Below are 26424 nucleotides of genomic sequence, written 5' to 3'. Positions count from 1 at the left end.
CCCCACCTTCCTTCACCTTCCCTCTCAGGCCCTTGGAAAAGCCCTAAAGTAAACTAGATTAAAAGAACCTCAAGACTGCTGTTCTGTGGTTGGAGCAATAGCACAGCAGGTAGGGCGTTTGCCTTGCACACAGCCAACCCAGGTTCGATTCCCAGCATCCCATATGGTCCCCAGCACTGCCAGGAGTAATTCCTGAGTGTAGAGCCAGGAGTAACCCCTGTGCATCACTGGGTGTGACCCAAAAAGCAAAAAAAAAAAAAAAAAAAAAAAACCTGCTGTTCCACTCCCACCCCTGGCCAGCCATCACCTATCACCTCTCTGGGTCTCAGTTTCCTGATCTGTTGAGTAGGGACAAGCCCTCACAGAGGCTGAGAGAACAGCTGTGAGGTGAGGCCAGCCCAACCCTGTGAGTCAAGGGGAGATGGTGCGAGATTCAGCCGTCCTGTGCACCTACATGCAGTAGGTCTGCGGGAGTCCACAGCGAGCCCCAAACTTGGACAGCAGCCTGTTCTCCAGGTCAATGAGCGTCTCCCCGATCTTCTCATCCTTGGAGAGGAGGTCATAGTCGTAGAGGGCGATCTTCAGGTCCTTCTCCAGAGGCAGCGTGCAGGTGAGCTCGAACATCCTGCGCGGCAAGGGGTACCCCTCATGTCAGCACTGCCCGCATGGGTCAGGAGCACGCGGGGGCTGGAGGGCGGGCGGGCAGGAGCAGAGGCTTGAAGGACATCCGTCTCCCTGCAAGCCTGCTGTCCACCCCGCTGGGTCTCCTGTAGTGCTCAGAGCTGCTCTGTGACCTGTGTGTGTGCATGCATGTGTGTGCATGTGAACATGTAAGCATGTGTGTATGTGAGAGACAGGGAGACAAAGAGGTTTCCCCAAATCTCTGCTAAGCACATAGCAGCCACCTGACTGATAGAAACTGAAAACCGCACTTTCCACAGAACACCAGGGGGAAAGCCACGTCAAACTCCAGAAGCAGCGTGGGGCCTGGCACCTGCTTTGGGGACTCCTAGGACATCACACCTACTCTTGAGTGTGATGGGAAGATCTTTGAGAGAGTCCTTGGGGACCTCTCCTTTCACGCCCCGACACAGACCCTGCATGAGGTTCTATGTGCAGGTGTTGCCCCTTCTCCCCGAGACTATGCCCTGCAGTTGGATGCCATCAGGCTGGCCTCCAGCTCCTGTTCCTGCTCAGGGGGCTCTGACCCTCCTTTTCCTGGTACTGTGATTGCAGGAAGCAGTTTCCTAGCCAGGGTCCGTGACCTTTTATCCAGCCACACTGCACAAGTGTAGGTCAATGAAAGGGAATGATGCCAATATAATGGGAGGTTCTGAACCGATGCTAGAACAGTAAAAGGACAATGAGTGGGAAAAGTCACCGAGTCCTAATAAATGCTCAAGTGTCCTTTAAAAGCAGTGCAGCAGCGTCTCTTTCTTAGTTCTGACAAGTGTACTGTGAGCACACCATGGTGGGACAACTGAGTCAAGTGATATGAACAGCAAGTCCTCAAATAATGCAACTTTCCTCAAGGGCATTTGTTCTACTGTTGGTCAAGAGGAAAAAAACATTCTGCTGAAGATCCACAAAAGTTATCTGGGACGCGCTTTCAAGACACTGTTTCATGAGAAGTCTGTGGAAGAACCCGACAGCGAGGTTTTAGCTGCATGATTTTTCTGTAAATCTAAAATTATTCTAGGGCTTGCAGAGATAGCCAGGAAATAAGGCACTAGCCTTGCATGAGGTTGACCCTCATTATATCTTCGGCATCATGTGGTTCGCCCAGCAGTGCCAAGGGTCACTCCTGAGCACAGAGCCGGCGGGAGCCCCTGAACATTGCTGTGTAGGGCCCCAAACCCAAAAGTTAAAAAATTAATAAAATGGAAAATTACCTTTAAATATATAATAAAGTGTTCCAAAGTAAAATAAAAGAGAAATGAGCAAATTTCGTTCTGGGTTTCCCTTTAAATTTCTGATTTTAAAGACCACTAAGGTGTTAGGACTCAAACTTTAGGTGCATGAGGAGGAGAAAGTTGAAGTGACATCTGCATAGAAAGCTAGGATTTAGCTCCCCCACACACACATACACACCCTCACCCCTGCTCTCTGTTCCCAGAAATGGAAGCACATGACCCACATGGGGCCGAGGGTTATCCACACTGGCAGCTCAAATCCACCCTATGTGGTCCCCAACTTACTTCCCAAACTCAGGCTCCAGCGTGCAGGGGATGTAGTTGTCCTGGTCACTCACTGTCTTCTTCCCAATGGAGATCTTGATGTAAGGGTCACACTGCAGCAGGGGACAAGAAGTGAAATGCCTTCCCAACATGGCTGGGCCTCTGTCCCCGGCAGCCATCTGGGAGCTGCTGTCCTGTGTCCTGGCTGCCCTCCCGGCTGGAGAGAAGGGCATCCAGAGCCCTCCAGAGCCCCGATTCACTGCCCCCCATAATCCCCAGGAGAAGGCAGGAGGAGGCCAGACCTGTGGCCTCAAAAACTCAAGCTTGCCTCACACATGTGAGGAAGCCACGCTGAGCTTTCCTCTGGACCCTCAACCCTAACCAGCCGGGAGAAAGCAGGGAGATGCAGACTCCACCAGCCCAAGCCAGCCCCTCGGGTCTGCCCTGGACGCCTCCTGAGGCCACGGGGACCAGCGAGGACTGAAACTGACTGTGGGCCACTGCTGAGTCCTAGAGGCCATAGTGGGGTGCCCTGGCAGGGCCTGCTCCCTCTGTCCTGTGGCCTCAGCAGGAGAGGGACAGGGCGGCCATACGCTTCCTGCCTGGTGTGGGGCAGATGTAGGGCTCTCCCCATGTCCAGACACGGCTAAGGCTGCACCCATGCAAGGGGGCTAAAGAGGAGCCAGCTTCAAACCTCTGGGCTCCCAAGGTCCCCCACCTCTGCCTCTTGTCTCCTCTCCTTCTTCCCCTCCTCCCTCCCTTCACCCTACCCTTCCCCATAACTCCAACCCCTTTTTCCTCCAACACTCATAATCAGAACTAGAACAAAGGGATGAGTCTTTGGAGTCAGGCACTTAACTAAGGGTGCCCCCGAACCCAGGAATCAAGATAATAGATTAATGCAGTGTTTTTAAAAATGAAAATTAATGTGGACAGTCCACAATGAGCAAAGTACCCAACATGACACAGACAAGATATCCATCATGATCTCTCCCTTCGGCTTCCTGAGCCTGCTGAACCCCACTCCGGACCTCCTCCTCATCACCACAAGCCCCGCAAGTCCAGCTCCCTCACCCTCCTCCCCACTTCCCCTTAGTCCTTCTCCTCTTCTTCCAAATCCTCAAGCCTTTGACCCTGCCAGCCCAGCAACACTCCCTACGATATCCTGTCCATATATCCTGTTCCTTCCAAACAACCTTCCCCATAAGCCAAAGGCTCGGGCTGACCTTTCTGACCTCCTAGCAGAGGTTTCTGGATAAACTTGGTTACCATTATTCGCCTTTTCAGAGAAACATCTATCACTCAGTGCCTCCCCACCCCAGAATCTACCTTCTTTACATGAACAGAAAGTACCCCAACTGCACCTGAGGCTTCTGCTGCCCCTCTGGATCACCCCAGGGTCCCCTCCTAGAGGACAGTATCACTCATTGGGGGACAAGCCATAAACAACAGTTCTTCAGCCTTTTTCTGGCCAGGGCCTCTTTCCAGCCTTGCTTCCTCCCTGGTGCCCTCTTGTCTGCCAGTTGGTAACTTTGTCTCATGCCATGGCCCCTGGCTGAGGCACACTGTTGCTCACGGCCCTGGCTGGAACTCCGTCCAGTTCCATCTCAGTCAGGTTCATAGGTTTTCCCCAGTCTCCCGCATGGGCAGAGCAGGGGTCCTGTCCCTGTAACCTGATTGGACCACCATCTGCTCTTCTGGAGGCATTGAGGGCTCTTGGAATGGTACCTTCCCGTTGGGGTCCTTGGGCTGCAGGCCAAATGCTCGAATGATATAGATGCGGACCAGGCACTCCTGGGGCCCCTGGGCGGCCAGCTGGTGGAACTGTCTGGGGGGCATGGGGATGGACGGATCTTCTGGGAGGGGATAAATTTTGAAGTGACCCTGAAAGGAATTAAGGTTAACTTTCATAATCATTATCATTACCACCAACACACTGTAATTAACATTACTCACCTTGGCCCACCACTGTGATGACCAAGGCCAGCCCCATCCTATCTCCACCGTCAGATTGCATTGCAATGTCACAGTCACCATGTCCATCACCCTCTTGGTCACCAACCCAGGACCATGAGTGTAATGACCACAGCAGCCCTGCCTCTGCCTCCTTTACTTATTGGTGCACCCCAAGTCTAAGTCCCCCCATTCTGCCCCACATCAAGTCATCTACTAAAGAATGTACCTTAAATTCCCCAATGACAGATGGGTCCTCTGTCTCCTCCTGAGTCTTGCCCCGGTAGAGCTTGAAGGTGTTGCAAAAATCCGACAGGCCCTCAAAGGCCTCCACATTCTCCAGTTGAGTGTCATAGACCTGCCACAAACAGGGATGAGCAAAGGAGACAGGAAAGAAAAAGGACAACGAAGGCAACAAGAGAACCACCAAGAAAGGAGGGAGAGGGTGCAGTTAGAATGAAAGGAGGGAGAAAAGGATAGAGGAGGGAATGAGACCAAAGGGAATCAGAAGAACAAAGGCAATGAGAAGGTGGGAAAGAGAGGCAGAGCAAAGAGAGGGGCCAGAAGGAAGAGAGATGGAGGTAGGAAGAACAAAGGCAGAGATGAAAGGGATGCACGGTGGGGATTAAGAGGGTCAATGGGCAAGACACTGGTCATTAGGAAATAGGGTTTTCTATTAAGTCAAATATTCTAAGCACCTGAAAGTCATCATCTCATACTATTTTTGTGCATTTTTAAGAGAATAATCTCATCTTCAAATGTCAAATAAAGGATAATCAGTCTTTATATCAGGTACAGATGTGGTATCAACTGCCAAGCTAAGGAGTTCTTTTAAACATCATTATAATAAGTGAACTTTAATTTTTCTCTTTTCAAACACTCAGTGACTCTTATTTATTGTAAAAGTGTTTAAGCTGCTTACCTCAGCTTAAATGAAGCAGTGATTTTCTACTATTAATGACTAAATGTACCAAATAAACAGTATTATTAAATTTTGCAATGCCATGCTAAAGTCTACTTGAGATTGACAGATAAGATACTTCAGGTGGGTCCCTTTGTCATCTTGAGAAATGTTACTTCTCATGTAGGTCTAGCTCAACTGTTTTCTCTTTCATGGAACCCAAGTTCTTTCTCTTCCAAGACATATTTATGTAAATGATAGATTTTTTACCAAAAAAAACCTGGAAAATATAGTATATGTAAATAAATTTTTGTTAGTGCCTTAAGTTCTGATGCCCCACAAATTACTACTTGGTTAACATTTGTTATACATCATTTTGAAAACACGTATTTGAATACATACTTTCTCTTGCTATTATATATGTATTTATATATGTACATATGTTGTTCTTTACTACATTTTACAATTATATAAGGTAAAACTTTATTTTTTTTTTCTTTTTCTTTTTTGGGTCACACCTGGCGATGCACAGGGGTTACTCCTGGCTCTGCACTCAGGAATTACCCCTGGCGGTGCTCAGGGGACCATATGGGATGCTGGGATTTGAACCCGGGTCGGCCGCGTGCAAGGCAAACGCCCTACCCGCTGTGCTATCTCTCCAGCCCATATAAGGTAAAACTTTAACTTAGTTCTACGAAAATAGTTAATCAACTACCTACATATTATATTTGTTTAAACTATTTCTTCCTTTCCCCTTCACATGTATCATATACTAAATGTTTGCAATCCTTGCATTCCTATGTAATCTATTCTGTTCTTTTTTATTCGCTTATTTATTTATTTATTTATTTATTTATTTTGGTGGGGGTGGAGGAACACACCCAATGGCTGGTCAAGAGCTGCTCTGGGCTCCGTACTCAGGGATCTTTCTTGATTGTGGTTATGGGACCGTGTGGCATCAGGGATCAAACCCAAGCCTCCTACATACACAGCACATGCTCCAGCCCATTGAACACAAATATTTTGTTTTGTTTTCCACAAACATCAGGTTTCATTTTTCCTGCTTGATAACATGTTTTGTTACCTGGTAGTGAAAATTTCCCTTTTCGAGGACATGCCTCTATCCCAGTCTTTCAAATGAAATCTTGAATACTCAGTCCAACTTTAGACAAATGTGTCTTTGGAATTTTTGTTAGATCCACATTCAACTATAATTTTGGATTATTCACTTTTATCAAAGTATTCACTTTTATCAAAGTATATAATCTAATTATCAAATCATTCAAGTTACTTTAAGATGAGTAATAGTTATCTTTATTTAGAAGCTTTTGATTGTTGAGTTTATTCCTACATTGATCCTAGTTGATTTTTTTGTTAGTCCTAAAGGTGTGATTTTTCTGCCTGGAATTATTCTCTGCATCTTAACAGTTAACTACTGGAGCCATTTGATGATTCTATGATTTTTTTCACTTGATTCCCTTGCTCTTCAGATGGACAAGCAAATCAACTGCACAGTTACGTTTTTTCTCCTTCAAACATTACATAGTCCTTTCTTGGTCACAAGACAACATGAAGTACAATGGCAACGGGACTGTGGTAAGCTGTTTCCTGTCTTTGGACAGAACTGACCCCATGTTTTACTCAGCAGTTTAGCACATATTGAGTCACAGAGCACTTCAATAATCTATAATCAGTAAGTTAAGGACACTCTTCTCAGACAAGTGTCTTTGTGAGATTTTTTTGCGAACTACAACATTCAATTTCAAGGGGTTCAGAAGGCTCTTGACATCATGAAGTCCAACACTGACTAGTTGATTTAACAGATATTCTTTAAGAACAGTAAGGAAATTCCTTTCTACTTCCAACATATTACTTGTCTTTAATCAGTCATTGATAATGAATTTTATGAGGATTTTTTCAGTATCTGCTGAAAAATATTTTGCTAATTTTACCTATTGATATGATAAATATTACTAATAATTTCCTAATGTTAAACTATTTGCATTCCTGGATTAAAGTCAATTTGGCTATTCTGACTTACTATTTTAATATGTGGTTAGATTCCATTTGCTATTATTTATTTAAAATTTAGTACTTATATATGTTCCATGAGTAAGGCTGTTATGTATGGGTGGTCTTTATCAGATTTTGGTGGTAAAATAATTCGAGTTCTATAAAAATCAAGGCTTTCTACCTTTTCATTTCTTTCCTCTACCCTGGAACGGATCATAGAAATTCATCATTCTATGAAATTTTAGGAAAATTCCTTTCATGATCCACTGGCTCCAGCTTTCTCTTCGGAGGTATTCTTTGATAATTTCCTTGTTTCTCCCATAGTTTGTTGCTTTTTGAAACAGTCCTGGTATTTTGCTTTTCCTTCAAATGAGTTCAAAAAGATTTTCAAATCTATTAGCATGGAGACATACTTAGAATTATTCCTTAAAAATTTTAACTCTCCACTACTGCAGCTCTTCTGTTTTCATAAAAGATTTTGGCTTTATTTTTTCTACTTCTCTTAGTCATATTTAACTGAAGATTAATCCATTTAGCTGGTTCCTTTCCATACAGGGAGCAGTTCTTTGATGTATCAGTTCTGCCATTTTCTCTTTTCTATATTTTATTTTCAAGGTTTTATTTTGTTTTCTTTTAAATTCTAACTTTTTCACTTGAAGTTTTATGTACTTTTCAAACTGGTTTTCTCATGAGGAAAATATTTCTTTCTATGAAATTCCTTTGACTTCACAATTATTTTTGTTGTATAATGCTTTTGTTTTTATTTCTTGGGCAATCCCCAATTACAGTTATATTTTTATTATTTGATCAGAGTCACATGCACAATTTTCTTTCATTCTTTTAGTTAGCATTAAATGTTTATAGCTATAAATTCTTCTGGATGTTGCTTTAGGTATAACCAGTAAATTCTGGTATGTAGTGTTTTGTCATTGCTTCAGATACTCTGAAACTTCAGTTTGTTTGTTCTCCTTTTCCAAGAATTATTCAAAGAAAAGGAACTTTTTTCTGGACATAAAAGGGTGTCTTGATCTTGTTAATTGCTAAATGTATGACACTGTAATCAGAAATCTTAATAGTACTGCCATATTTTGGAATTTAATGTGCTTTTTTTCATACTTGTTTCAAGAGTAACTCTTGAACTGAGTCATAGGTAGAGTCTATGTTTGGATGCTATAAGGTTTAGCCTGGCTAATTATACTGTCCCTCTTCTACATTCATTCATTCATTCACCTTTTCTTGACTTTATATGAACTGAGAAACATGAATTAAAATGTCTTACAACATACCAGTATGCCCCCAATTTCTTCTAATATCTCCTGCAACTTCTATTTTGCAAATATTGATGTTGCATTATTTAGCCCAGGTTTTTTCAGACATAATCTCTTATAATTAAACCATTTGGCTTTATAAAGTGTCATTCTTTTTCTTATTTAATTTGGGAGAGCTAAATAGCATCTAATATTAAGGTTGTAGCTTCTGCTTTCTTTCATTTTCATATGCTTAGCACACATTTTCCCAGTATCTTATGTTCAGCCCTTGTTAATATTTTAATATGGAGTTATATTTTGATTTGCAATATGATTTACAATGTGTGATGAGTAAGTTATTTATGTGACTAATATTATCATGACAGATAATTCGGTCTGGTTTTTACTTTTTTTATAGTCTAAGTATATTTATATTACATTTTCTATTCCATAGGTTTACTTCATGGTAAATTTTCTGTGTGCGCATGCATGTTTGTATGTGTGTTTATGCATGTTTGTAAAGTACTCCTGAGAGCTAGGATAGCCTGAGTTTATGCTGTATATATTATCGTAAGTTGATATACACTAATAGTATGTTTTTATGATAATATTTGTTCTTAGAATGTATGAAATAGAATGCACGAATTCCCTACTACAGCAATTATAGAACAATCAAATTTTACCTCTCTTCCCCTCCATTATCAGTTTTATTTTATATGATCCTTTTTATTGTTAACTTATTTATTTACATACATATTTTATTTACCAATTTTAAATAATATATCATTTTATGGGGTGAGAAATGTTGTGGTGACAATAAGTATCCTTGCTCTGTCACTCCTCTCATTCCTTTCCACCTAATTTTATGTTTTGTCATTTCTACATTTTTTTTTCAGTATGTTAGAGTATTTACATTCCACCCTGCTACCCTATCCTCGTCATTTGTTTTCATTTTAGGTCGAAGGTCCTTTATGGTTTTCCTGGTTATGCAGTTGAGATAGCTTCCAGATGAGCTCATCCCTGAGTTGCCCTCAAACTGGGTAATGGTAGGTTATTACCTACTCAGAGGTAGTTCAGGAACACGCAGACTTGAGTGTCTACAGCCTTAGTTCTGGAGTGGCACTCGGTCTCACTCACTGCCCTTTCATTCCTTGGTGAAATGGCCCTATCTTTGGACATGAAATGAAGTTGTGGAAAAATTGAAAGTACCTTGATTTATTTACCATATTTAATGAGGCTGAGCTTTTTGTAGGGGAAAGTGCAACTACTCAGCTCCCAAAAATTTTTGCTTCATCTCTCAAGTCCAATAACATACACTTGGAGATGACTCAGGGCTGACCAATATGACTCTATTTTTCCTGATGCACAGTGGACTTTGTAATAAGTATAATACAGTATCTTTCCTTTTACAGAAAAAAATAATAAGCTCACAACTCTTTCTTATACCTTCACGATTCTCTTCCCTGCTCCTTCTTCCCCACCTTCTTCTCTTAATTACGTAGTCAGTATTTGCCAGTTTATTCTTATTTTACAATCTTATGTTGCACACAAGTATTATTTTATTTTTGGAAAGCTTTACTAAACTATTATATTTATTTATCTAGATGTCATTGTCTTGGTCTGCTTGCTCAGAAACTTTAATTATGCAAATGTTGTATCTGATGTTTTCTCTTAATTCTTTTACAACTCTTTGTTTCCATTTTATTTTGCTTATTTTGATCATTTCTGTCCTTATTATTTCCCAGTGTAGTCATTCTGCCCTATGCTTCTTCAACCTTCCCATTTCTTCCTTTTTTTTTAATCTTTCTGAAACCTACCAGTTTATGCCATTTCTGGCTGTCCCATTTCTAATTATTCACATCAAAATATCTCATCTCATCTGCTCCTCATCAAAATATTTTGGGGGTGGGGGGAGATAGAGTCTTCTTTTGGTAAGATTTAAATTGTAGTTTTTCTTCTATTTTTTATATAGTTTTGAATGAATGCTGAATTATTTTTCTTTATTGTCTCTAAATGTTTTGGTTTTTCCCAAACTGGTTATTTCCCTTGTGGCCACCTGCACTACTTCCTGCAAATACCACTCTAGAGTGTGATTTTTTGTTTGTGTGTAGCCCTATCTTCTCTGTTTTTGAGCCAGGCCTAAGGGCTTTTGTCATCAGCTTAAACCTATCTCCAAAGTTCTTGAATCCATGATTGTAGTGATTTTTTTTTTTACTGGCTTTACTGGCTAACGGTGAACTTTAATTTTAGGAACTATACTTTTAATTATGTATAATGAAAATGTCAAGCTTATACACATATGAAAGAATAGAAAGTGAATCCCCATGTATATAAAACCTGCCTTCAATAATTAACAGCATTCTTTCATTAAGGATTATGAAGTTTTCAGAGATCTGCTACCACTAGGACCTTTCATCATTTTTATGCATCTTCTCTTCATTTGCTGTCAAGTGGGATCCCACCCAATCTCGGTTGCCTTTGGACAGCACTTACATGTATTTTGGAGTCTGCGGGTTTTATTTGTTTCCAACTTTTACTGAAAATGGAGTTTGTGGGTTTGAATGATTTCCAGGCGAAAAGGGGGAAAATGCTGACTTATGTAGCCATGTTCATACTGGAAGTCCCAATAAAATACTTTTTAAATTTTCCAAGTAGTTGGACTTTTTGTTTAAACGTTTGTTATTAATTTCTCATTTTATTACATTTTAATCTAGCTTGTATGATTTCTGCATTTGGTAACATATTACTAAACTAATATGCAATCAGATTTTGTATTTTCTGAGCATTAGGAAAATATAGCCTCTAGGTTTTTTTTTACCTATTTTTAATCTCTGCTTAAAAGTTATGGATTTTGATGTAACTTAGAGAAATTTACCATATTACACAGACATTCTATTTTTTGGAATGGAGTGATAGCACAGCGGGTAGGGGCGTTTGCCTTGTATGCGGCCGACCCAGGTTCGATTCCTCCGTCCCTCTCAGAGAGCTGGGCAAGCTACCAAGAGTATCCCACCCGCATGGCAGAGCCTGGCGTATTCGATACCCGTGGCGTATTCGATATGACAAAAACAGTAACAAGTCTCACAAGTCTCACAATGGAGACATTACTGGTTCCTGCTTGAGCAAATCGATGAACAACTGGACAACAGTGCAGTGTGCTGTGCATGTAATTGTTCTATTGTATGTGGTATTGGTTCATATATTCCTACCCAATTAATATTTAAATACATACGATTTACTGGTCTATGTATAAGGGTTTAACAGTTTTTCATTGAAACATATCTTTTATTAATATAAAATACTATTTTTCCCTTTTTACCTTAAACTCTATGTATGCTTTTCTTCTATTTGCATTTGCCATATTTTTTTGTCAAAATATGAAAGTAGCTATTCTAAGTTGCACTTATTTTGGAAACATTTTTCAGAGAAGGTATAGTAAATCTGAACTTATACAGTCGAAGAGACCTTAGAATGTGAAAGAGGAATTTAATTTATTTATTTATTTATTTATTTTTGGTTTTTGGGTCACACCGGGCGATGCACAGGGGTTACTCCTGGCTCTGCACTCAGGAGTCACCCCTGGCGGTGCTCAGGGGACCATATGGGATGCTGGGAATTGAACCCGGGTCGGCCGCGTGCAAGGCAAACGCCCTACCCGCTGTGCTATTGCTCCAGCCCCTTAATTTATTTTTATGTATTAGGAAAACAATTCTTTTTTATTCTTTTCCTTTCGTGTTTTCCTGCAATTTTTAAAATTCTTTCTTGCTGTATTTCTGTTTTCTACCTTTTGCCCTATGAGCTGTTTTTCCCTCTAAGCTAGTGATGTCCAAAACTCTCTCTCTCTCTCTCTCCCTCCCTTCTTTCCTTCTCCCTCTCCCTCTCCCTCTCCTCATTTTATACTCTATAACGCTACAGGCTATTTTTTCAAAGACTCTTGGTGGTAGTGACTGTTTTCTTTAATTTACTTGTCCCTAAAGGACCAGCGTTCCTTCCCGTCTGCTTCCCCCCACTCCCCCGAAACAGGTTGAATGCAATTTTTTTTTTTTGGACAGCCCATTTTCCCTTGGATACTCTGAGAGCTCCTTGGAGAGGTCAAGCTGAAGGAAGGGCTGGGTGCCAGTTGAGCATCCGGTATCTGAGAGAGCGGCAAAGGGGCCAGGGCCGTGGGCCACCCTGGCAGTCCTCGTTCATACTTGATTTTTCTCATTTTTGGGTCAAGGCCACAGTACCACATGCCAGACCTAATGTGTCCGACCTTCTTCATGGTACACAAATAATCCTGTTCCCCTGCCCACACTCACACACCCTGCTATCCAGTCCACAGAGCACTTGCTGCCTGAGGAGGCCTCTGCCTGCAGCAAGACTGCTGCTGCCAGTGGCCCTAAACCTGCACCTTCAGGTCTCCGGGCAGAGCTCATCTGGAAGCTTCCCCAGTCTGAGACTCTGGTCTCACTGCTTGTGAAATCCTCTCAGAGTGTCCAGCAGAATCACATGGACATCCAGAGCACCCACTGCTTTATCCGCCACGTGCAAGGCAAACATCTTAACCCCTGTACCATGAAAACATACATACTTTTACATTTGCTATATAATTGTGTTCTAGTTATAAAGGTGGGGACATCAGAGATACACCCGAAAACTAACTTTTATTTTTCATACACACCTTAGTGGAGAGCTCAATCACTTTAAAAGGGACAGGACAGTCTAACAAATCCCTCCAATATAAGCCACCTCAAAGCTTTATGAATTTTCAATAATTTACCATTTCAAGAATTTTTACTATTTTGAAAATCTATCAGAGGACCCTTACCCCTTTTTCCTTTTTCTTTACAATTTTATAGCATTTCAAAACAAATCTCAGGCATCATTTTTACTTATACTTACTTTAGTATTTTTTAGCATTCTTCAAAAAATAATTTTCTGTCCTGCCCACCAGAGCAACTGACTTTTTGCTTTAAACTATGCATAATATTTCTCATCTCAATTAGTTCATAATGACGTACAGCTCTCGGGTAACAAGAGAGAGATTCTCTGTTGTCACCCCCATGTTGTCACTGTCTCAGGTACTCAGGGACAGTCAGACTGAAGCAAGCACATAAGGCCTCACCTTTAGTGTGTCATAGTCTTTCTCCAAGTAGGAGCCACACTTTTCCCTCTCGCCTATGGAGGCATAAAATTTACTCCACCAATCGATGAACTCCTCCTCCTGAGTGGTAAAAAGAAGGTTATACTTAAATAATAAACACGGTACACAGATAATCCTGGAGAAATGACAATACTTATAAACACAACACTTGACAACAAAGCCCTCCTGGAATAGACACCGAACAAAATCTGGCCTGGACTTCAAGCTGTCCTATTGGGTGGGTTCAGGGAAGCAGAGAGCCAAGACTTCCTCCTCTCCAGAGGCAAATATGGCACAGACAGAAAGAAAAACGTGACGTCCTCTTGGGATCGAGAAGCAGTATTCTCACCCTGAACCCCCACCCGCCGCCCCGATCCTGTGATCCTGTGAAGCAATCTGGGCCTCCCTCTTCCTTTCCTGTGAAGTGGCCACAATCATCCTCTGCATTCCAAGGACAAGCAGAAGCTAAAATCAGAAGATGTATAGGGTAACTTGGCGGGTAGAGACGGGGGAAATGGGACACCAAAGAATGTGTTATTTATGAATAAAATGCAGGAAAATGCAAATCCCAAAGAGCTATCCTAAACCTCCTTTCACCAACTCAGCAATAAATAGTAAATAAAATTAATAATAATAATAATAATAATAAGCTTTCAGAACCAGAACTTAGCTTCCTCCAAGACCAACAAGGCAGAATCACTAAACTTCAGATACTCTGAATATCCTTTACTCAAAAAGACTGTGCTCAGTGGCGAAAATGCAGTGAGGAGAAAGAAGTCTATGAAAACCCACTCGCAGCCCTTTCCTTTTTCCACTGGCTCAGAATTGTCAAGAAGGTGGACAGCAACACACTGGTCTCCCTAACATTCACTCCTCCTGCACATGGTGTCTACAGAACCCGCTGGCTCTAGAAGGCTCCTCATCTGGGGACATGCCAGCAGGAGTCAGCAAGTTTACTGAGGGTGGGATGCTTACTCTTCCCCAAACCTTTTCAAAGCCCATCAGGGCTGGGCACTGGTCTGTGTCTGTGGTAGCATTAAAGCTGGCCCAGTTCAGAGGGAAGAGCCAGGGCATGGGGCCAGGAAAGTCCACACGGGACTCACTTTTCTCCTCTCTACAAAGCAGTGAGCTACAGCTCCAGGCGCCTGCTCAAAAACCTATGAACTGAGCTGAACATCTATCATGAAGAGTCTGGAAATGCAAGTGGCTCTCTTCAGACCTAAGCCCAGTCTTTGGAGCTCTGGCTTATGAAGGTGAGCACAAACTGGAAAGGACCTCTTCGGATAGTTCCAGATAGGAGATGTGTGCTGAAAGTAGATAAAGGACCAAACGTGATAGCCTCTCAGTATCTGTATTGCAAACCACAATTCCCAAAAGTAGAGAGAGAGTATGAGGGAAATTGTCTGCCATAGAGGCAGGGGAAGGGATGGGATTGGGGGTGAGGGGGGGGGGGGTGCTGGGGACATTGGTGGTGGGAAATGTGCACTTGGTGAAGGAATGGGTGTTCGATCATTGTATGACTGAAACTCAAACATGAAAGCTTTGTAACTGTAGCTCACGATGATTTAATTTGAAAAAAAAAGTACATGAACAGGCTGAAGGGGAGAACAGAGGGAAGGTTCTCAGTCTGCACCACCCTGGAAGTGATGTCACAACACTTTGGCTGTGGCCAGAACGTGTCCCCAGTCACTCAGCATGGGCATCGGGTGCTGGAAGCAGGCTGAGCCTTGAGAGTCATCTGACCAACTTACCAGGAGAATCCTCTGGAGCCAAGAGAGAGGAAAAGAGGTTCAGTGGGTTAAGATACTAAGAAGCAGAGTTTTCTGTTTTATAACCAGTCTTTGGGGAAATAAAATAAAATAAAATAAAGCTAGCACAGGACAAGGCAGATTTCAGTCCTGATGCTTTATGTTCAACTGAAAAATGGTACAGATGAATAGACATACGCAGACATACATGTCAGACTCACAGGGTCGTCAGCCCTTATGGATTCAGTTTAAAGAGATTGTACGGAGAGATAGTCTGCAGAGACTCATCTCCCCCTCACCACACACACACACACACACACACACACACACACACACACACACACACACACACACACACGGAAACAATGTCACTACCAGTTCAGACAGAATAGGGTGCAAGCTAGCTATCTGGGTCCTCCTAAATTTTGGGTTTTCTTTCCCAGCTCAGATAATTTTAAAATCTGAGTTTATGGCTCAGACTCCAGGTACAAACTAGTGTGTTTGTACAATGAAATGACTAAAATGTACCAGCTAAGGTAAGATTGTTACGATTCTTTCCATCTGGGAAAAAAAGTGTTAAAAAAATTAAACATATGGGATAAAAAATCTAGGTCCTGAGAGATAGTTCAGTGGTTGGGAAGTGTGCTTTGCATGTAGAAGGCCCAGGTTCAATTCCTAGCACAGAGCAGATTATGGATTTTAAAAAGTGGGTGAGATCTAAATTTAAAAAATTAACAATGCCAGAGGCTGGAGCGATAGTACAGTGGGTAGGGCGTTTGCCTTGCACGCAGCTGATCCGGGTTCTATTCCCAGCATCCCATATGGTCCCCTGAGCACCACCAGGAGAAATTCCTGAGTGCAGAGCCAGGAGTAACCCCTGGGCATCGCCAGGTGTGGCGCAAAAAAAAAATATTTAACAATGCCAGTTTAAATAGATAAACATTATGCAATCTAAAAACAGAAAACAATCCCTTCTGTTCCAATACCAGAGAAAAAATTATAAGCCACAAAGCAAATATCAATAAAATAAATATTTTATTAAGAAATAAAATCTGTATCAGTTACATTCTTCTACCATACTTCAATAAAGCTAGAAACTAATGAGAAATCTTAAAATTAAAATTTCCAACATTTTAAAAACCTAAAATCACATTTAAAAGCCTCCAGGATGGTTTTTAAACCACACAGTATCTAAGCTAAGATCACAGATACTTAGAAAATGCCGACCATAATCCCAAATTTGTGAACTGTAGCTAAGATTGAACTCAAAGGAGAATTTAGTCTTAATGGTTTTTGTTTAAGAAAAAATAAAATAAATAAAATGATAGCTGAAGAAAACATCTCAACAGATCGAGAAAAGAAGGGAGTACAAAATTGTGAAATAATAAGTATAAATTAAATTCAGAAGGAAGGAAGAGAATATTATAATTGATAACTTAACACTGAAGGAGTTTCAAAAGGCCCATGAAGTGAACAGTTATCAAATCTCATGTGAATATACCATTAGAGAGAAGACAGAGCAAATAAAAGGCTATTATAGGAAGAAAAAAAATAAGATTTACTATGCCCAAATCATTACCAAGACCTTAAAAAATCTGGATAAGCTAAAATATTCTTGAAAAATATTAACTGCCAAAATTTAATAAAAAGTAATACAAAATGTGGAACAATAAATAGCTCAGAAAGTGGTATCAATCTCAAAGAAAGACCTTCAGAAAAACAAAAAGGTTTCTTTGGAGGATAGTTCTACCAGTCTTCCAATGAGAAAATCATTCTTTGTTTCATAGCATAGCCGAAAGTTTCCCCTTCATCTTATAAAGCCTAGCAGAAACACAGATTAATCTCCATACCAATAGTATGGAAAGAAAACCCAAATGATCATCTGTAACAGAAATCTGCAAACTCTGGTCTGCTGGCTAGCTCCCTAACTTTGTGACTTGACTGTTGTCTGTGGTTGCTTTATAATAGCATTGAGTAGTTGCTTCAGAGACCTTCCTCACATTCCCCAAACTTAAAATATCACTATGTAATTCTGAAGGGAAAAGTTTGCCAAGCAATCTGCAGCATGCATAAAAGGAGAAAGGGGTGATTTAAATTTTCATTCTTTCTAAATCAAACTCTCAATGAATTTAGAACAAAAGGAAGCTTTCCTAAATATTCTTAAAGGATATGTTCAAGCACTCGCTAGCATTGTGTTTAATAATACCAGACTTTCTCCCTTCTGAATTTTTGTAGATATGGTTGTCTCCGCCAATATGTTTTATGTGATATGGTTATAAAGAAGCAGTAAATCAGGGCAGTTGAGAGCCAGGACTTGGAAGCCTAACTAGCAGGGTTAAAATCCTGCCATTCTAGTGTTACAACCTTGAACAACTACTTTACTTCTTTGTGCCTCAATTATCTTATCTGTAAAATGGAAAAAATAGTAATACTAATTTAATAAGGTTATTGTGAGGGGTAAGTCAGTCTTCATGTCTAAAGTACTTCAAATAATGCCTTAGACACAAACACATGGAAGTGTTTCCTGCTTTCACTCATCTCAGTACTGTTTCTTTTGTGTGGATCGGTTAGCTTCTTGGCCCAAAGGCTGGCTCTCTCACAAACTGCCAGCAGGAGTGTAGCTGGCTATAATCTTTCCAAAAGGCAATTTGGCTTCCACAGCCTTAAAAATGTCCCATCAATCCTGTTTTAGAAATTTGTCCAAAGAAAGTAATCATAGATATGCATAAAGACTTAACTTCATTTATTATAGTGAAAACTGGAAACAATTCAAGTTATCCTACAATAAGAAGTTATTTGGGTAAATTATATAGCCATATGATTACAAGTTCTACAACCAAAAAAAAATAATGATGCTATATATTTTGATGAGATGATGAAATACGTTTTGTTAACATAGAATGCTATTTACAATTGATGAAATGTATAAAAGGTTATAAATTTACAAAAGATTTATAAAATGGACAAAGTTTAAAACAAATTATAAATTATAAAACAAATTATATGCTGTGATTGCACTTTAATAAAAGGACATTTTATTAAATATCAAATGTTCACAGAAATTATATCTGAATGATAAGATTGTAAATGTTTTGTTCATTTATTTTACTGTTGTGTGCCACTCAAGACATTCTAGTTTTTTCTTGCATGCACATATTCCTTACAGAATTGTTAAATAGATGAATTTAAAATAAACAAAAAATCAGGATGCTTCATAAGACAGCACCAAGAAAGTAAAAAGATAATTCACAAAGAGGAGAAAGTATTTGTAAATTATATATCTGGTAGGGGGGTTGTAATCAAAATATGCATAGAACTTACATAGTTCAATGACAAAGAGAAACTCCTAACTGCAGTAATTAAAGAAGAAAAAACAAATCAAAAATACCCAAATTGGAAAAGTAGAAGTTAAACTCTCACTATTTGCAGATGACATGATAATATACATAAGAGATCTGAAACAAACAAACAAACAAAAAACCCTAGAGAGGGAGAGAGAAGAAAAATGTTTACCATAAAGACAGGCTTTGGAGGTGGGGCAATGCGGATGGGAGGAAAACTACAGACACTGATAGCAGGAAAATGTCCACTGGTGAAGAGATGGGTGTTGGAACATTGTATAACTAAACTCAATCCATAAACAACTTTGGAACTGTATATCTCATGGTGATTTAATAACAAAAATTTGAACAATAAAATAAAAACGGAGGAACAATAAGCCAATATATAAAGCATAAAATCAGCATACAAAAATTGGCCATGTGTCTATATCTAAGCAATAAATCAGAAGAAAAATATTTTTTAAAATTTTTCAAATATTTTCAAAATTTCCCAAAATAGTGCCAATTCAGCAAAGACTCTGAAAGACATATACAACAAAAACGGTAAGTCACTATTAAAATAAATAGAGAAGGACACAAAGAAATGGAAAAATATTCTATGTTCATGGATTGGAAAAAATAACATTGTCAAAATAGCCATAATATAACAATGGAATTCCTATAAAAATTCTAAAGGCATTTTTCAAAGATTAGAAAAAGTGTTGCTCAAATCAGTATGGAATCAAAAACTCAAATAGCCAAAAGCAATTCTGAGGAAAAAGAGGATGGGAGGCTTGGCATACCCTGACTTTTAACCTATACTATAAAACTATAATAGTCAAAACAGTGTGGTACTGGAATTAAAGCAAATGTTCAGATCCATTGAAGAGAATTGAGAATATGGAGCTAAACTTTCAGGCATATAAACAATATGAAGATCCTTCAAGAAATCTAAAACGGAACTCCCACATCACTCAGCAGTTCTACTCCTTGCCATTGATTCCAAGAACATGAAAACATTAACTTGAGAAGATGTATGTACACCTATGATTGTTGCAGTATTAAATACAGTCCAAGACCTGGAAACAAATGTCAACTATAAGAAGTTGTGAAATCACATGAAAAGATGCTGAACATCATTAGTCATCAAAAAATGCATGTCAAGACCACAATGAGAGAGCTCTTCACACCCACCAAGACGCCTATAATCAAAAAGGTCGATAATAACAAGTGCTGGTAAAGATGTTGAGAAATTGGAAACCTGGTACAAAGCTGGTAGGAATGTAAAATGATGCAGTCACTTTGGAAAACGGTGTTGCAATTCCTCAAAAGGCTAAAACAGAGAATTAGCAATGAGCCAGCAATTCCAGTCCTAGTTCTATACCCAAGAGAAATGAAAACAAGTTCACATAAAAACTTGTAATGATTGTTCATAGCATCAACATACATAATAGTCTAGAAGGAGAAACAACCCAAGTGTCCCTCAACTGATAATAGAAAAAGAAAATGTGATGCATTCATCCAGTGGAATATTCCTTGAGCATAAAAAGCAAGGAGGTATTGATGCATGCTAACAATAAATGAACCTTGAAAACATTATACAAAGTTAAAGAAGTTAATCACAAAAGACCACATCTTGTATGATTCCATTTATATAAAATGTACAGAATAGGCAAAGTTATTGAGACAAAAAGTGGATTAGTGGTTGCCCTGGGCTGGGAGCGGTTGGAAGGAAGTAGGGGATGACTGTTCTTTGGTTACAGGGCTTGGGTTTGGAGAGATGAAAATATTCTAAAATTGATTATGGTGATGGTTGCACAATTTAATAAAGCAAAAAAACGGCCTTGCATACTTAAAACAGGAACTTCTACTTATGTAGATGTATCTTTTTATTTTGGTTTGGGGGGCCCACCAGTGGTGCTCAGGGGCTCTGTGCTTGAGTGTCACTCCCAGAAGTGCTCAGGGAACCAGGCAGGGCTGAGGATGGAACCCAGGCTTCTGGCATGAAAGCACAGACTCAGCCCCTTGAGTTATCTCCCAACCCTTAGATTATCTTAATAAAGTTGCTAAAATAAGAAAAAAATGAATAAATGTCAATATCTAATCCCTAACAAAGGAACAAAAGCAGCAATCACAAGTATTTACTTTTAAGAAATAAGTCAAGGGGGCAGGGAGATAGCTCAGAGGTCTGGAGCGCCTGGTTTGTATGCAGAAGGCCAGGGCTCAATTCCTGGTGGTGGAAGGTCCCCAGAGCACTGACAGAAATGGGGTTTGGGAAGTTAAATATCTTATAAGATCACCAGAAAGGACCTAAACCTTACCTTGCCCAGCTTCTCCACCCACCCAGAGCCCCACTTTGCTACAATTTTCTTAATGTTCCAAGGTCCAGGCAGTGCCAAGTGGCTGGTAGGGATGCAGCCCAGCACCCACTCTGACCCCAGGAGCACCAGCAGGGAGCTGAACACTGACTGGTGCCCCCCTTTCCTTCCTGTACCTCACATGCCAATCTCGTCTAACCACCTCCCTCTGGACAGACTGTATACTTGCAGGGCAGTCATCACTGATATATTATGATTTCTTGCTCACCCTCCCCCCACACACACACACTAAAAAACTCTTGCTCCATTGTGTTCTGACCAACCCAACCCCATTCCTATCAGCTACTTCTCCCCTGATACCAACTCCTGAGACCAATTCCCACCATCCTACACCTGATTATTGGACTAAGTGTCTAATTGTCTTCCTGCATTATCCTTGTCTCAAATTTATTCAAAAAACAAGAGCCACATGCAACAGAATATGTCACCCAATGGTGCAAATCCCTCAAAAGATTTACTAGGTCACTTATAATGAAGCTGAATCCCTACAACAAAAAGAAGTTGAAGCCTTTATGGCTCGCACCTTTTTGCTTTGCTGCACTGCCACTCTCTTCCTCACTCATTCTACTGCAGAATGGCTCCCAGGTCCTTGAACTGGCCGTCCTTCCTCATGCTCTTCCCATAGCCAGAACCCTAATCCACCAATAGATCCCTGAGCCATTTCATCTCCTGAAAATCTTGATCCAAATGCAATCTTCTTTATCCACATTCTTCTCTACACTTTAAATCAGGATACCCACTTCCAACAATTCATAATCCCCTTTCCTTCCTTTTTTTCTTCTTAGCACTTATCACCTCTAAATAGTCCATACAAATTATCTAGAAATTTGTTTACAGGGACTTCTACCCCATGAAGGCCAAGATCGGTATTCTTCTAACACCATATCGCGAACTTAAAGTGTGGCTTGGCACACACTGGTACTCCTTGGTAGCTATATGAACACCTAAACAGCCAAGCAGGGGGAATCTTTGCTTTGATATTTCCAGAAGGAGGTAAAGAACCATTAAAACTATCAGCTTGAGAGGAAGTTTTGTCCAGTCAGTTTCCCCACCCTATCAGAGGAAACACAGATGGAGAAGAGAAGAGGAAGCCACAAGTATAGATATGCAGTGGTTTCTAAGAAGGTTCCCCCAACACACTAGCTTCAAGATTCCCCTCCATGACTGGGGTTTAAGGAAGCTGCAGTCACTAAAGAAATTGCCAGAACTAAAGCATGGAACTCTAGACAGAGGTAGCTGCATGGTGGCATGGGAGAGAGAGAGCTGGGGGAGTGCTACGGGAGTTCCTGCAGACTCCAGTGTACTGGGAGAGCTGCCAGCTCTACCAGATGCCCTAGAAAGGATAGATCATCAGCTAAGGGAGAGTTGACGTGTGCCCAGAAATTAGAGGATCTGAAAATCCTGAACAGACACAGACCAATGAACAGAGGAGCCTCTTCTGGAGCTTCTGTCTCTGAACATTCTGGAAGCCCAATGCATAATTCTACCACCTCCCATGGGGTGAAGATGAGGGGGGACTCTCAAATTGACTAAGCCTTAAAATAAACTTCTGAAGAATCCCAAAGTTTTCTGCTATCAAGAATAATGTGGGCTCAAAAGAATAATTAAGTTGGATTCTAGAAAAAAAAATAAGGTATATTTTCCATATACTCAGATATGATCTGAAAATATAATTTTTGCTGTTTTGCTAATCTGACTTCTTTTAAGCTCACTTGTTCCTGCATCCCCCTGGGAAGCCCAAGAATAAAATAGCACAAGCCCCCCTCAAGTAGGCCAGCTATTCTATGTCTTAACACAGATGTGTCAAAGACACCCTCCCCCACCCCACCGCCCCATGTAAGTAAGATTCCAGATTCCAGAGGTCTAAAGGAACTGGACCTCTGTGTGTTCACTCTGGCTGGGTTCTTGACCTCATTTTGCCAGAGCTAATTATCCAGCCTTGAGCTGAGGCAAGGACAAGAAACAAATGCAAAAGGCATGATTGTTGAGAAGTGTCATCTTAGGCTTTAGAAAGAGGTCTGGCCACGAAAACTTTATTTCCCAAGGCCCAGAGTTCAAGGCCCTTCATTGTCCAGCCAGTCAAGCAAGTAAGTCTGATCAAGGCACGAACTGGCGGCCTCTCCAATTTCAGCTAATAGCCAACATTCAATCCCTGAGCAACCAAAGGCACGGAACAAAGGCATGCTTCTCCAGGCTTGATCCAGTCTAATGGCACCCTAATCCCTCCGAAGACCCAAATCAGCACGGCACATTCCGAACATTTAATCTCCTATTTTCATTCAGTGGGCAAACTGACATCACTAATTTGGAGGCCGCCTTCTGTGGCGCGAGGAAGGAGTAGAGGGTGGGGCAGGACAGCACCGCACTGTCTTCCCAGCATGGCCACTTCCATTGGAGTCACTCACCACTAAGGCTATCACGTTAAACCCTGGGTCACTCATACCTCCACTTCTGAAAAAAATCAAGTTCATCATTAAATTCTTTTAAACAGCCTCTTCATGGTCTGTGTTAGCTCCGAGGTAGCCTTCCTACACTGTGTTATAGATCGTTTCTCTCAGCATATCTATCAATTATCACCCAAGATAGAAATAACCTAACAACCCAATTCTGGGGCTATTGTGAGACTCCAAGTTGACATCTGGGAGGATACTTTGTGGCAGATCAAGTTTGCCAGGATAAATATCCGTATTGATGTGACCAACACCATCAATTAGATCCCCAATATGGCTGCCCCCTAGCTCAATATCTGCATAAGAATAATAAAAATCCCCGTAACGCTTTACTTAATGTCCTGAGGTCTAAAAGCCGAGAAATTTCTTCATACACACACTAATTAAATACTCCAATGTAATATATAAGCGTTCACTCAAACCCGCAACATGCAAATACCTCTGCCTGAAACCCACCTGGCCCCGTGCATACTAAACCTCTCTCATCCTCCCCCCAAACCACACAAGCATAAGCTCATAGCCACCTACCAGGTGAACTCAGCAAAACTCTACAAACTCATAACAAAAATTGCTTCATTTCTCCCACTGAAGGAAGACAGGACTTTCCACCCCCTGTGAACCCTCCCTAAGCGCCCTGTCACTCCACTTACACTGTCCTCCAGCAAGATCGGTGAGATGGGAGGACAGAGAAGACCTTAACCTAATTGCTGAATTGCTCCCCAAAGGCCCAGTATGGAAGTGCACCTGAGATCGAGCAAAGTCAAGCAGCTGATGAGCAGAGAAGGATGTGATCCTTTGACTATGGTTTGTCCCAGATGGGGACTGTGGGAACCTGAGGTCACTGAATCATTCTCAACTTCGAAGCCTAACCTAGATGCGTGAGACCTTGACTTGGCCCTCCACGGTCTTTCATTCTTTGAATGAAAGAAGAGCCCGCAGAGGCTCTGAAGAAAGGACCGAAGCATCACTAATTCAGCATCTGGGAGGAGTCCAACAAGCCTCGGCACACACTGGCCTTCCCTTCATTCATCTCCAACAGACCTTTTGCTTAATCAAAGTTCTGCTACTCGAGAGAAAAATCTATCTTTGAGGGTCTTGTGGGAGGGAGAAGCATTCATCAAACTACAGACCCTAAACTTAGTTTAATTAAGTTTAAAACCTTAAATTCCATTTGAAAGTATTTAGGAAGCGAGGGAGGAGGAGGAGCCAGATGTGCTAAAGTCCACCCAGCATTCTAGTTCCTGTGAACATTTTCATACACAAAATCACATTACCTTTTAAAGAGTTTGTATTTTGCTTCTTGTTTTGTTTGGGAGCCACCTCCAGCTGCGCTCAGGACCCTTCTCCTGGCTCTGCACTCCTGGCTCCCCACTGTACTACCTCTCTGACCCAAGAGTACGAATTACTGCTAATTCGTTCCCATTTCCCCAGGTTCCTGGTAAATGTAAGAGACTTATTAAGGGCACTGGGTTCACGGAGGTCCGGGAGCCTCCCGGAGGAGAGGGCAACTGGGCCACGCAGCAAGCACCATACCAAGTTCCCTGCACTGCTCTGATCCAGGCAAGGGCCAGGACAGTGACCAGACAAATGGGGATGAAACCAGCCCTCTGAGAGCACTTCCTGTCCTAGGGATTTTCAAAGAGGGCTAACCACGTCCCTCTGGGAATGGACACACCTTTTTCTCTGGAGGGGAAAAAACAGGTTCCTCATGGGCCAGGGAGAGACCTCTTGGGAAGAAGGGGGGCTGGTGGGCAGAGGGGTGCAGAGCGGCGGGGGAGGGGGCTGGGGCCTCCTACTCCCTTATGAGGCCCTGGAGTTTGCCAGACAAGTTTCACCCCGGGCTGTCCCCCCTGCAGTGTGCATCGAGGGAGGAGGGGTGCACCCCCCAGGAGACCACAGGAATGCCAAGCAGGGGAAAGGCGCCCGGAGCCAAGGGCTCCGGCAACAAGGATCCAATATCGGCGGGTGACTCCAGCCCCCGTAACAGGAGAGACCGTAAAGTATGTGCTCTGCTTCCCAACCAGCAAACACAGCAAATAACCAATTACTCCAAATAGCTAACAGATTTCGGCTCTGATTTCCCTCCCCTCGCCTCCCCTGTGCCTTCACTTGTCATTTGATGGGCGATTTGTATTTGCTCTGAGAAAATGAGAGAAGGAATGACTCACAAAGGCAGGTCCAGATTACACGCAGTGACAGGCATCAAACCTCCCTAATCAGAACTAATGGGAGTGGGGGGAGGCCAGACTGCCCTGGCAACACATCTGAACCCGAGAGAGTCTTAAAGAAGTACAGTTCCATTACTTTCAAGCACATACAGTAATTTCTGCTAAGTCAGGCTCGCTTGTCCTTAGGAAACCCACCGAAGAAGACAAGCGCCCTCCTGGTGAGCCTGCTTCCTCCAGACAAATGTCCAGGTAAAAGCATTCACGCTGTTCCCGCTGAAAGACGCCCCCTCCAACTCTTAAGTTCAGAGGTGTGGCCGTGAAGTTCTGAGGCAGACTGCCTCAGATGCCTTCTGGAAATGCTTCCTCACTGGAGTGCCACACCCTGTAATTGATTCCTTTGCTCAGAAAACCTTTGCTTCAAAGTCTTCGGATAAATTGTTGTCAGTCCTCAGGAGCTACAGAAAGACTTTCTCCCCAAAGCTTGGATTAAAAACGAGATAAAAATAAAATAGGACTGTCCCCCAGAGAATCAGACCATGAAATTAATCAATGATTCAGAGACTGAGGGAAGAATAGTAGCACCTATACTACTTTAAGCTAAGTGGGTGCAATAGATTTTTACATATAGAGAAAGGAAAGGTCTAGAAAAAACAATAAAAGGGATATGGCTAGCCCTGAAAACACAAGATTTAGAGGCTCCAAGGGTGAGTGTAGACAGTTGTCCCATCAACACTATCAGAGGAGAGGTGTTGTCACTCTGTCCCTACCATTTTGTTTGGGGATCACAACCAATGATACTAAGGGCTTACTCCTGGCTCAGTGCTCAGAAGACCATATGTGATACCAGGGATCAGATCAGGGTCAGCCTTGTGTAACGCAAGTGCCCTATCCTCTGTACTAGCCCTCCAGCCCCATCATTTGAGAATGAACACATCCATCCATCC

General features: G+C 41.7%; 1 protein-coding gene across 16 annotated transcripts in view; it reads right to left on the bottom strand.

Moving 5' to 3' along the window:
- The window catches only part of DYSF (dysferlin), a 214406-nt gene that overhangs the window by 20478 nt on the left and 167504 nt on the right, over positions 1–26424 (bottom strand). For all 16 annotated transcript variants that reach the window (XM_055122406.1, XM_004609122.2, XM_055122407.1 and 13 more), the window contains 5 exons: positions 13399–13497; positions 4360–4488; positions 3906–4061; positions 2199–2290; positions 455–625 (listed from right to left, as the gene is read on the bottom strand). In XM_055122406.1, coding sequence (XP_054978381.1) covers positions 455–625; positions 2199–2290; positions 3906–4061; positions 4360–4488; positions 13399–13497 — 647 coding nt within the window. The remainder of the gene's footprint in view (positions 1–454; positions 626–2198; positions 2291–3905; positions 4062–4359; positions 4489–13398; positions 13498–26424) is intronic.

The sequence above is a fragment of the Sorex araneus genome, chromosome X, assembly GCF_027595985.1.
Source record: "Sorex araneus isolate mSorAra2 chromosome X, mSorAra2.pri, whole genome shotgun sequence".
In the NCBI taxonomy this organism is placed as follows: Eukaryota; Metazoa; Chordata; class Mammalia; order Eulipotyphla; family Soricidae; genus Sorex; species Sorex araneus.
Note: the sequence above shows the minus strand (reverse complement) of the source record. Positions and strands in the feature narration are given on the sequence as shown.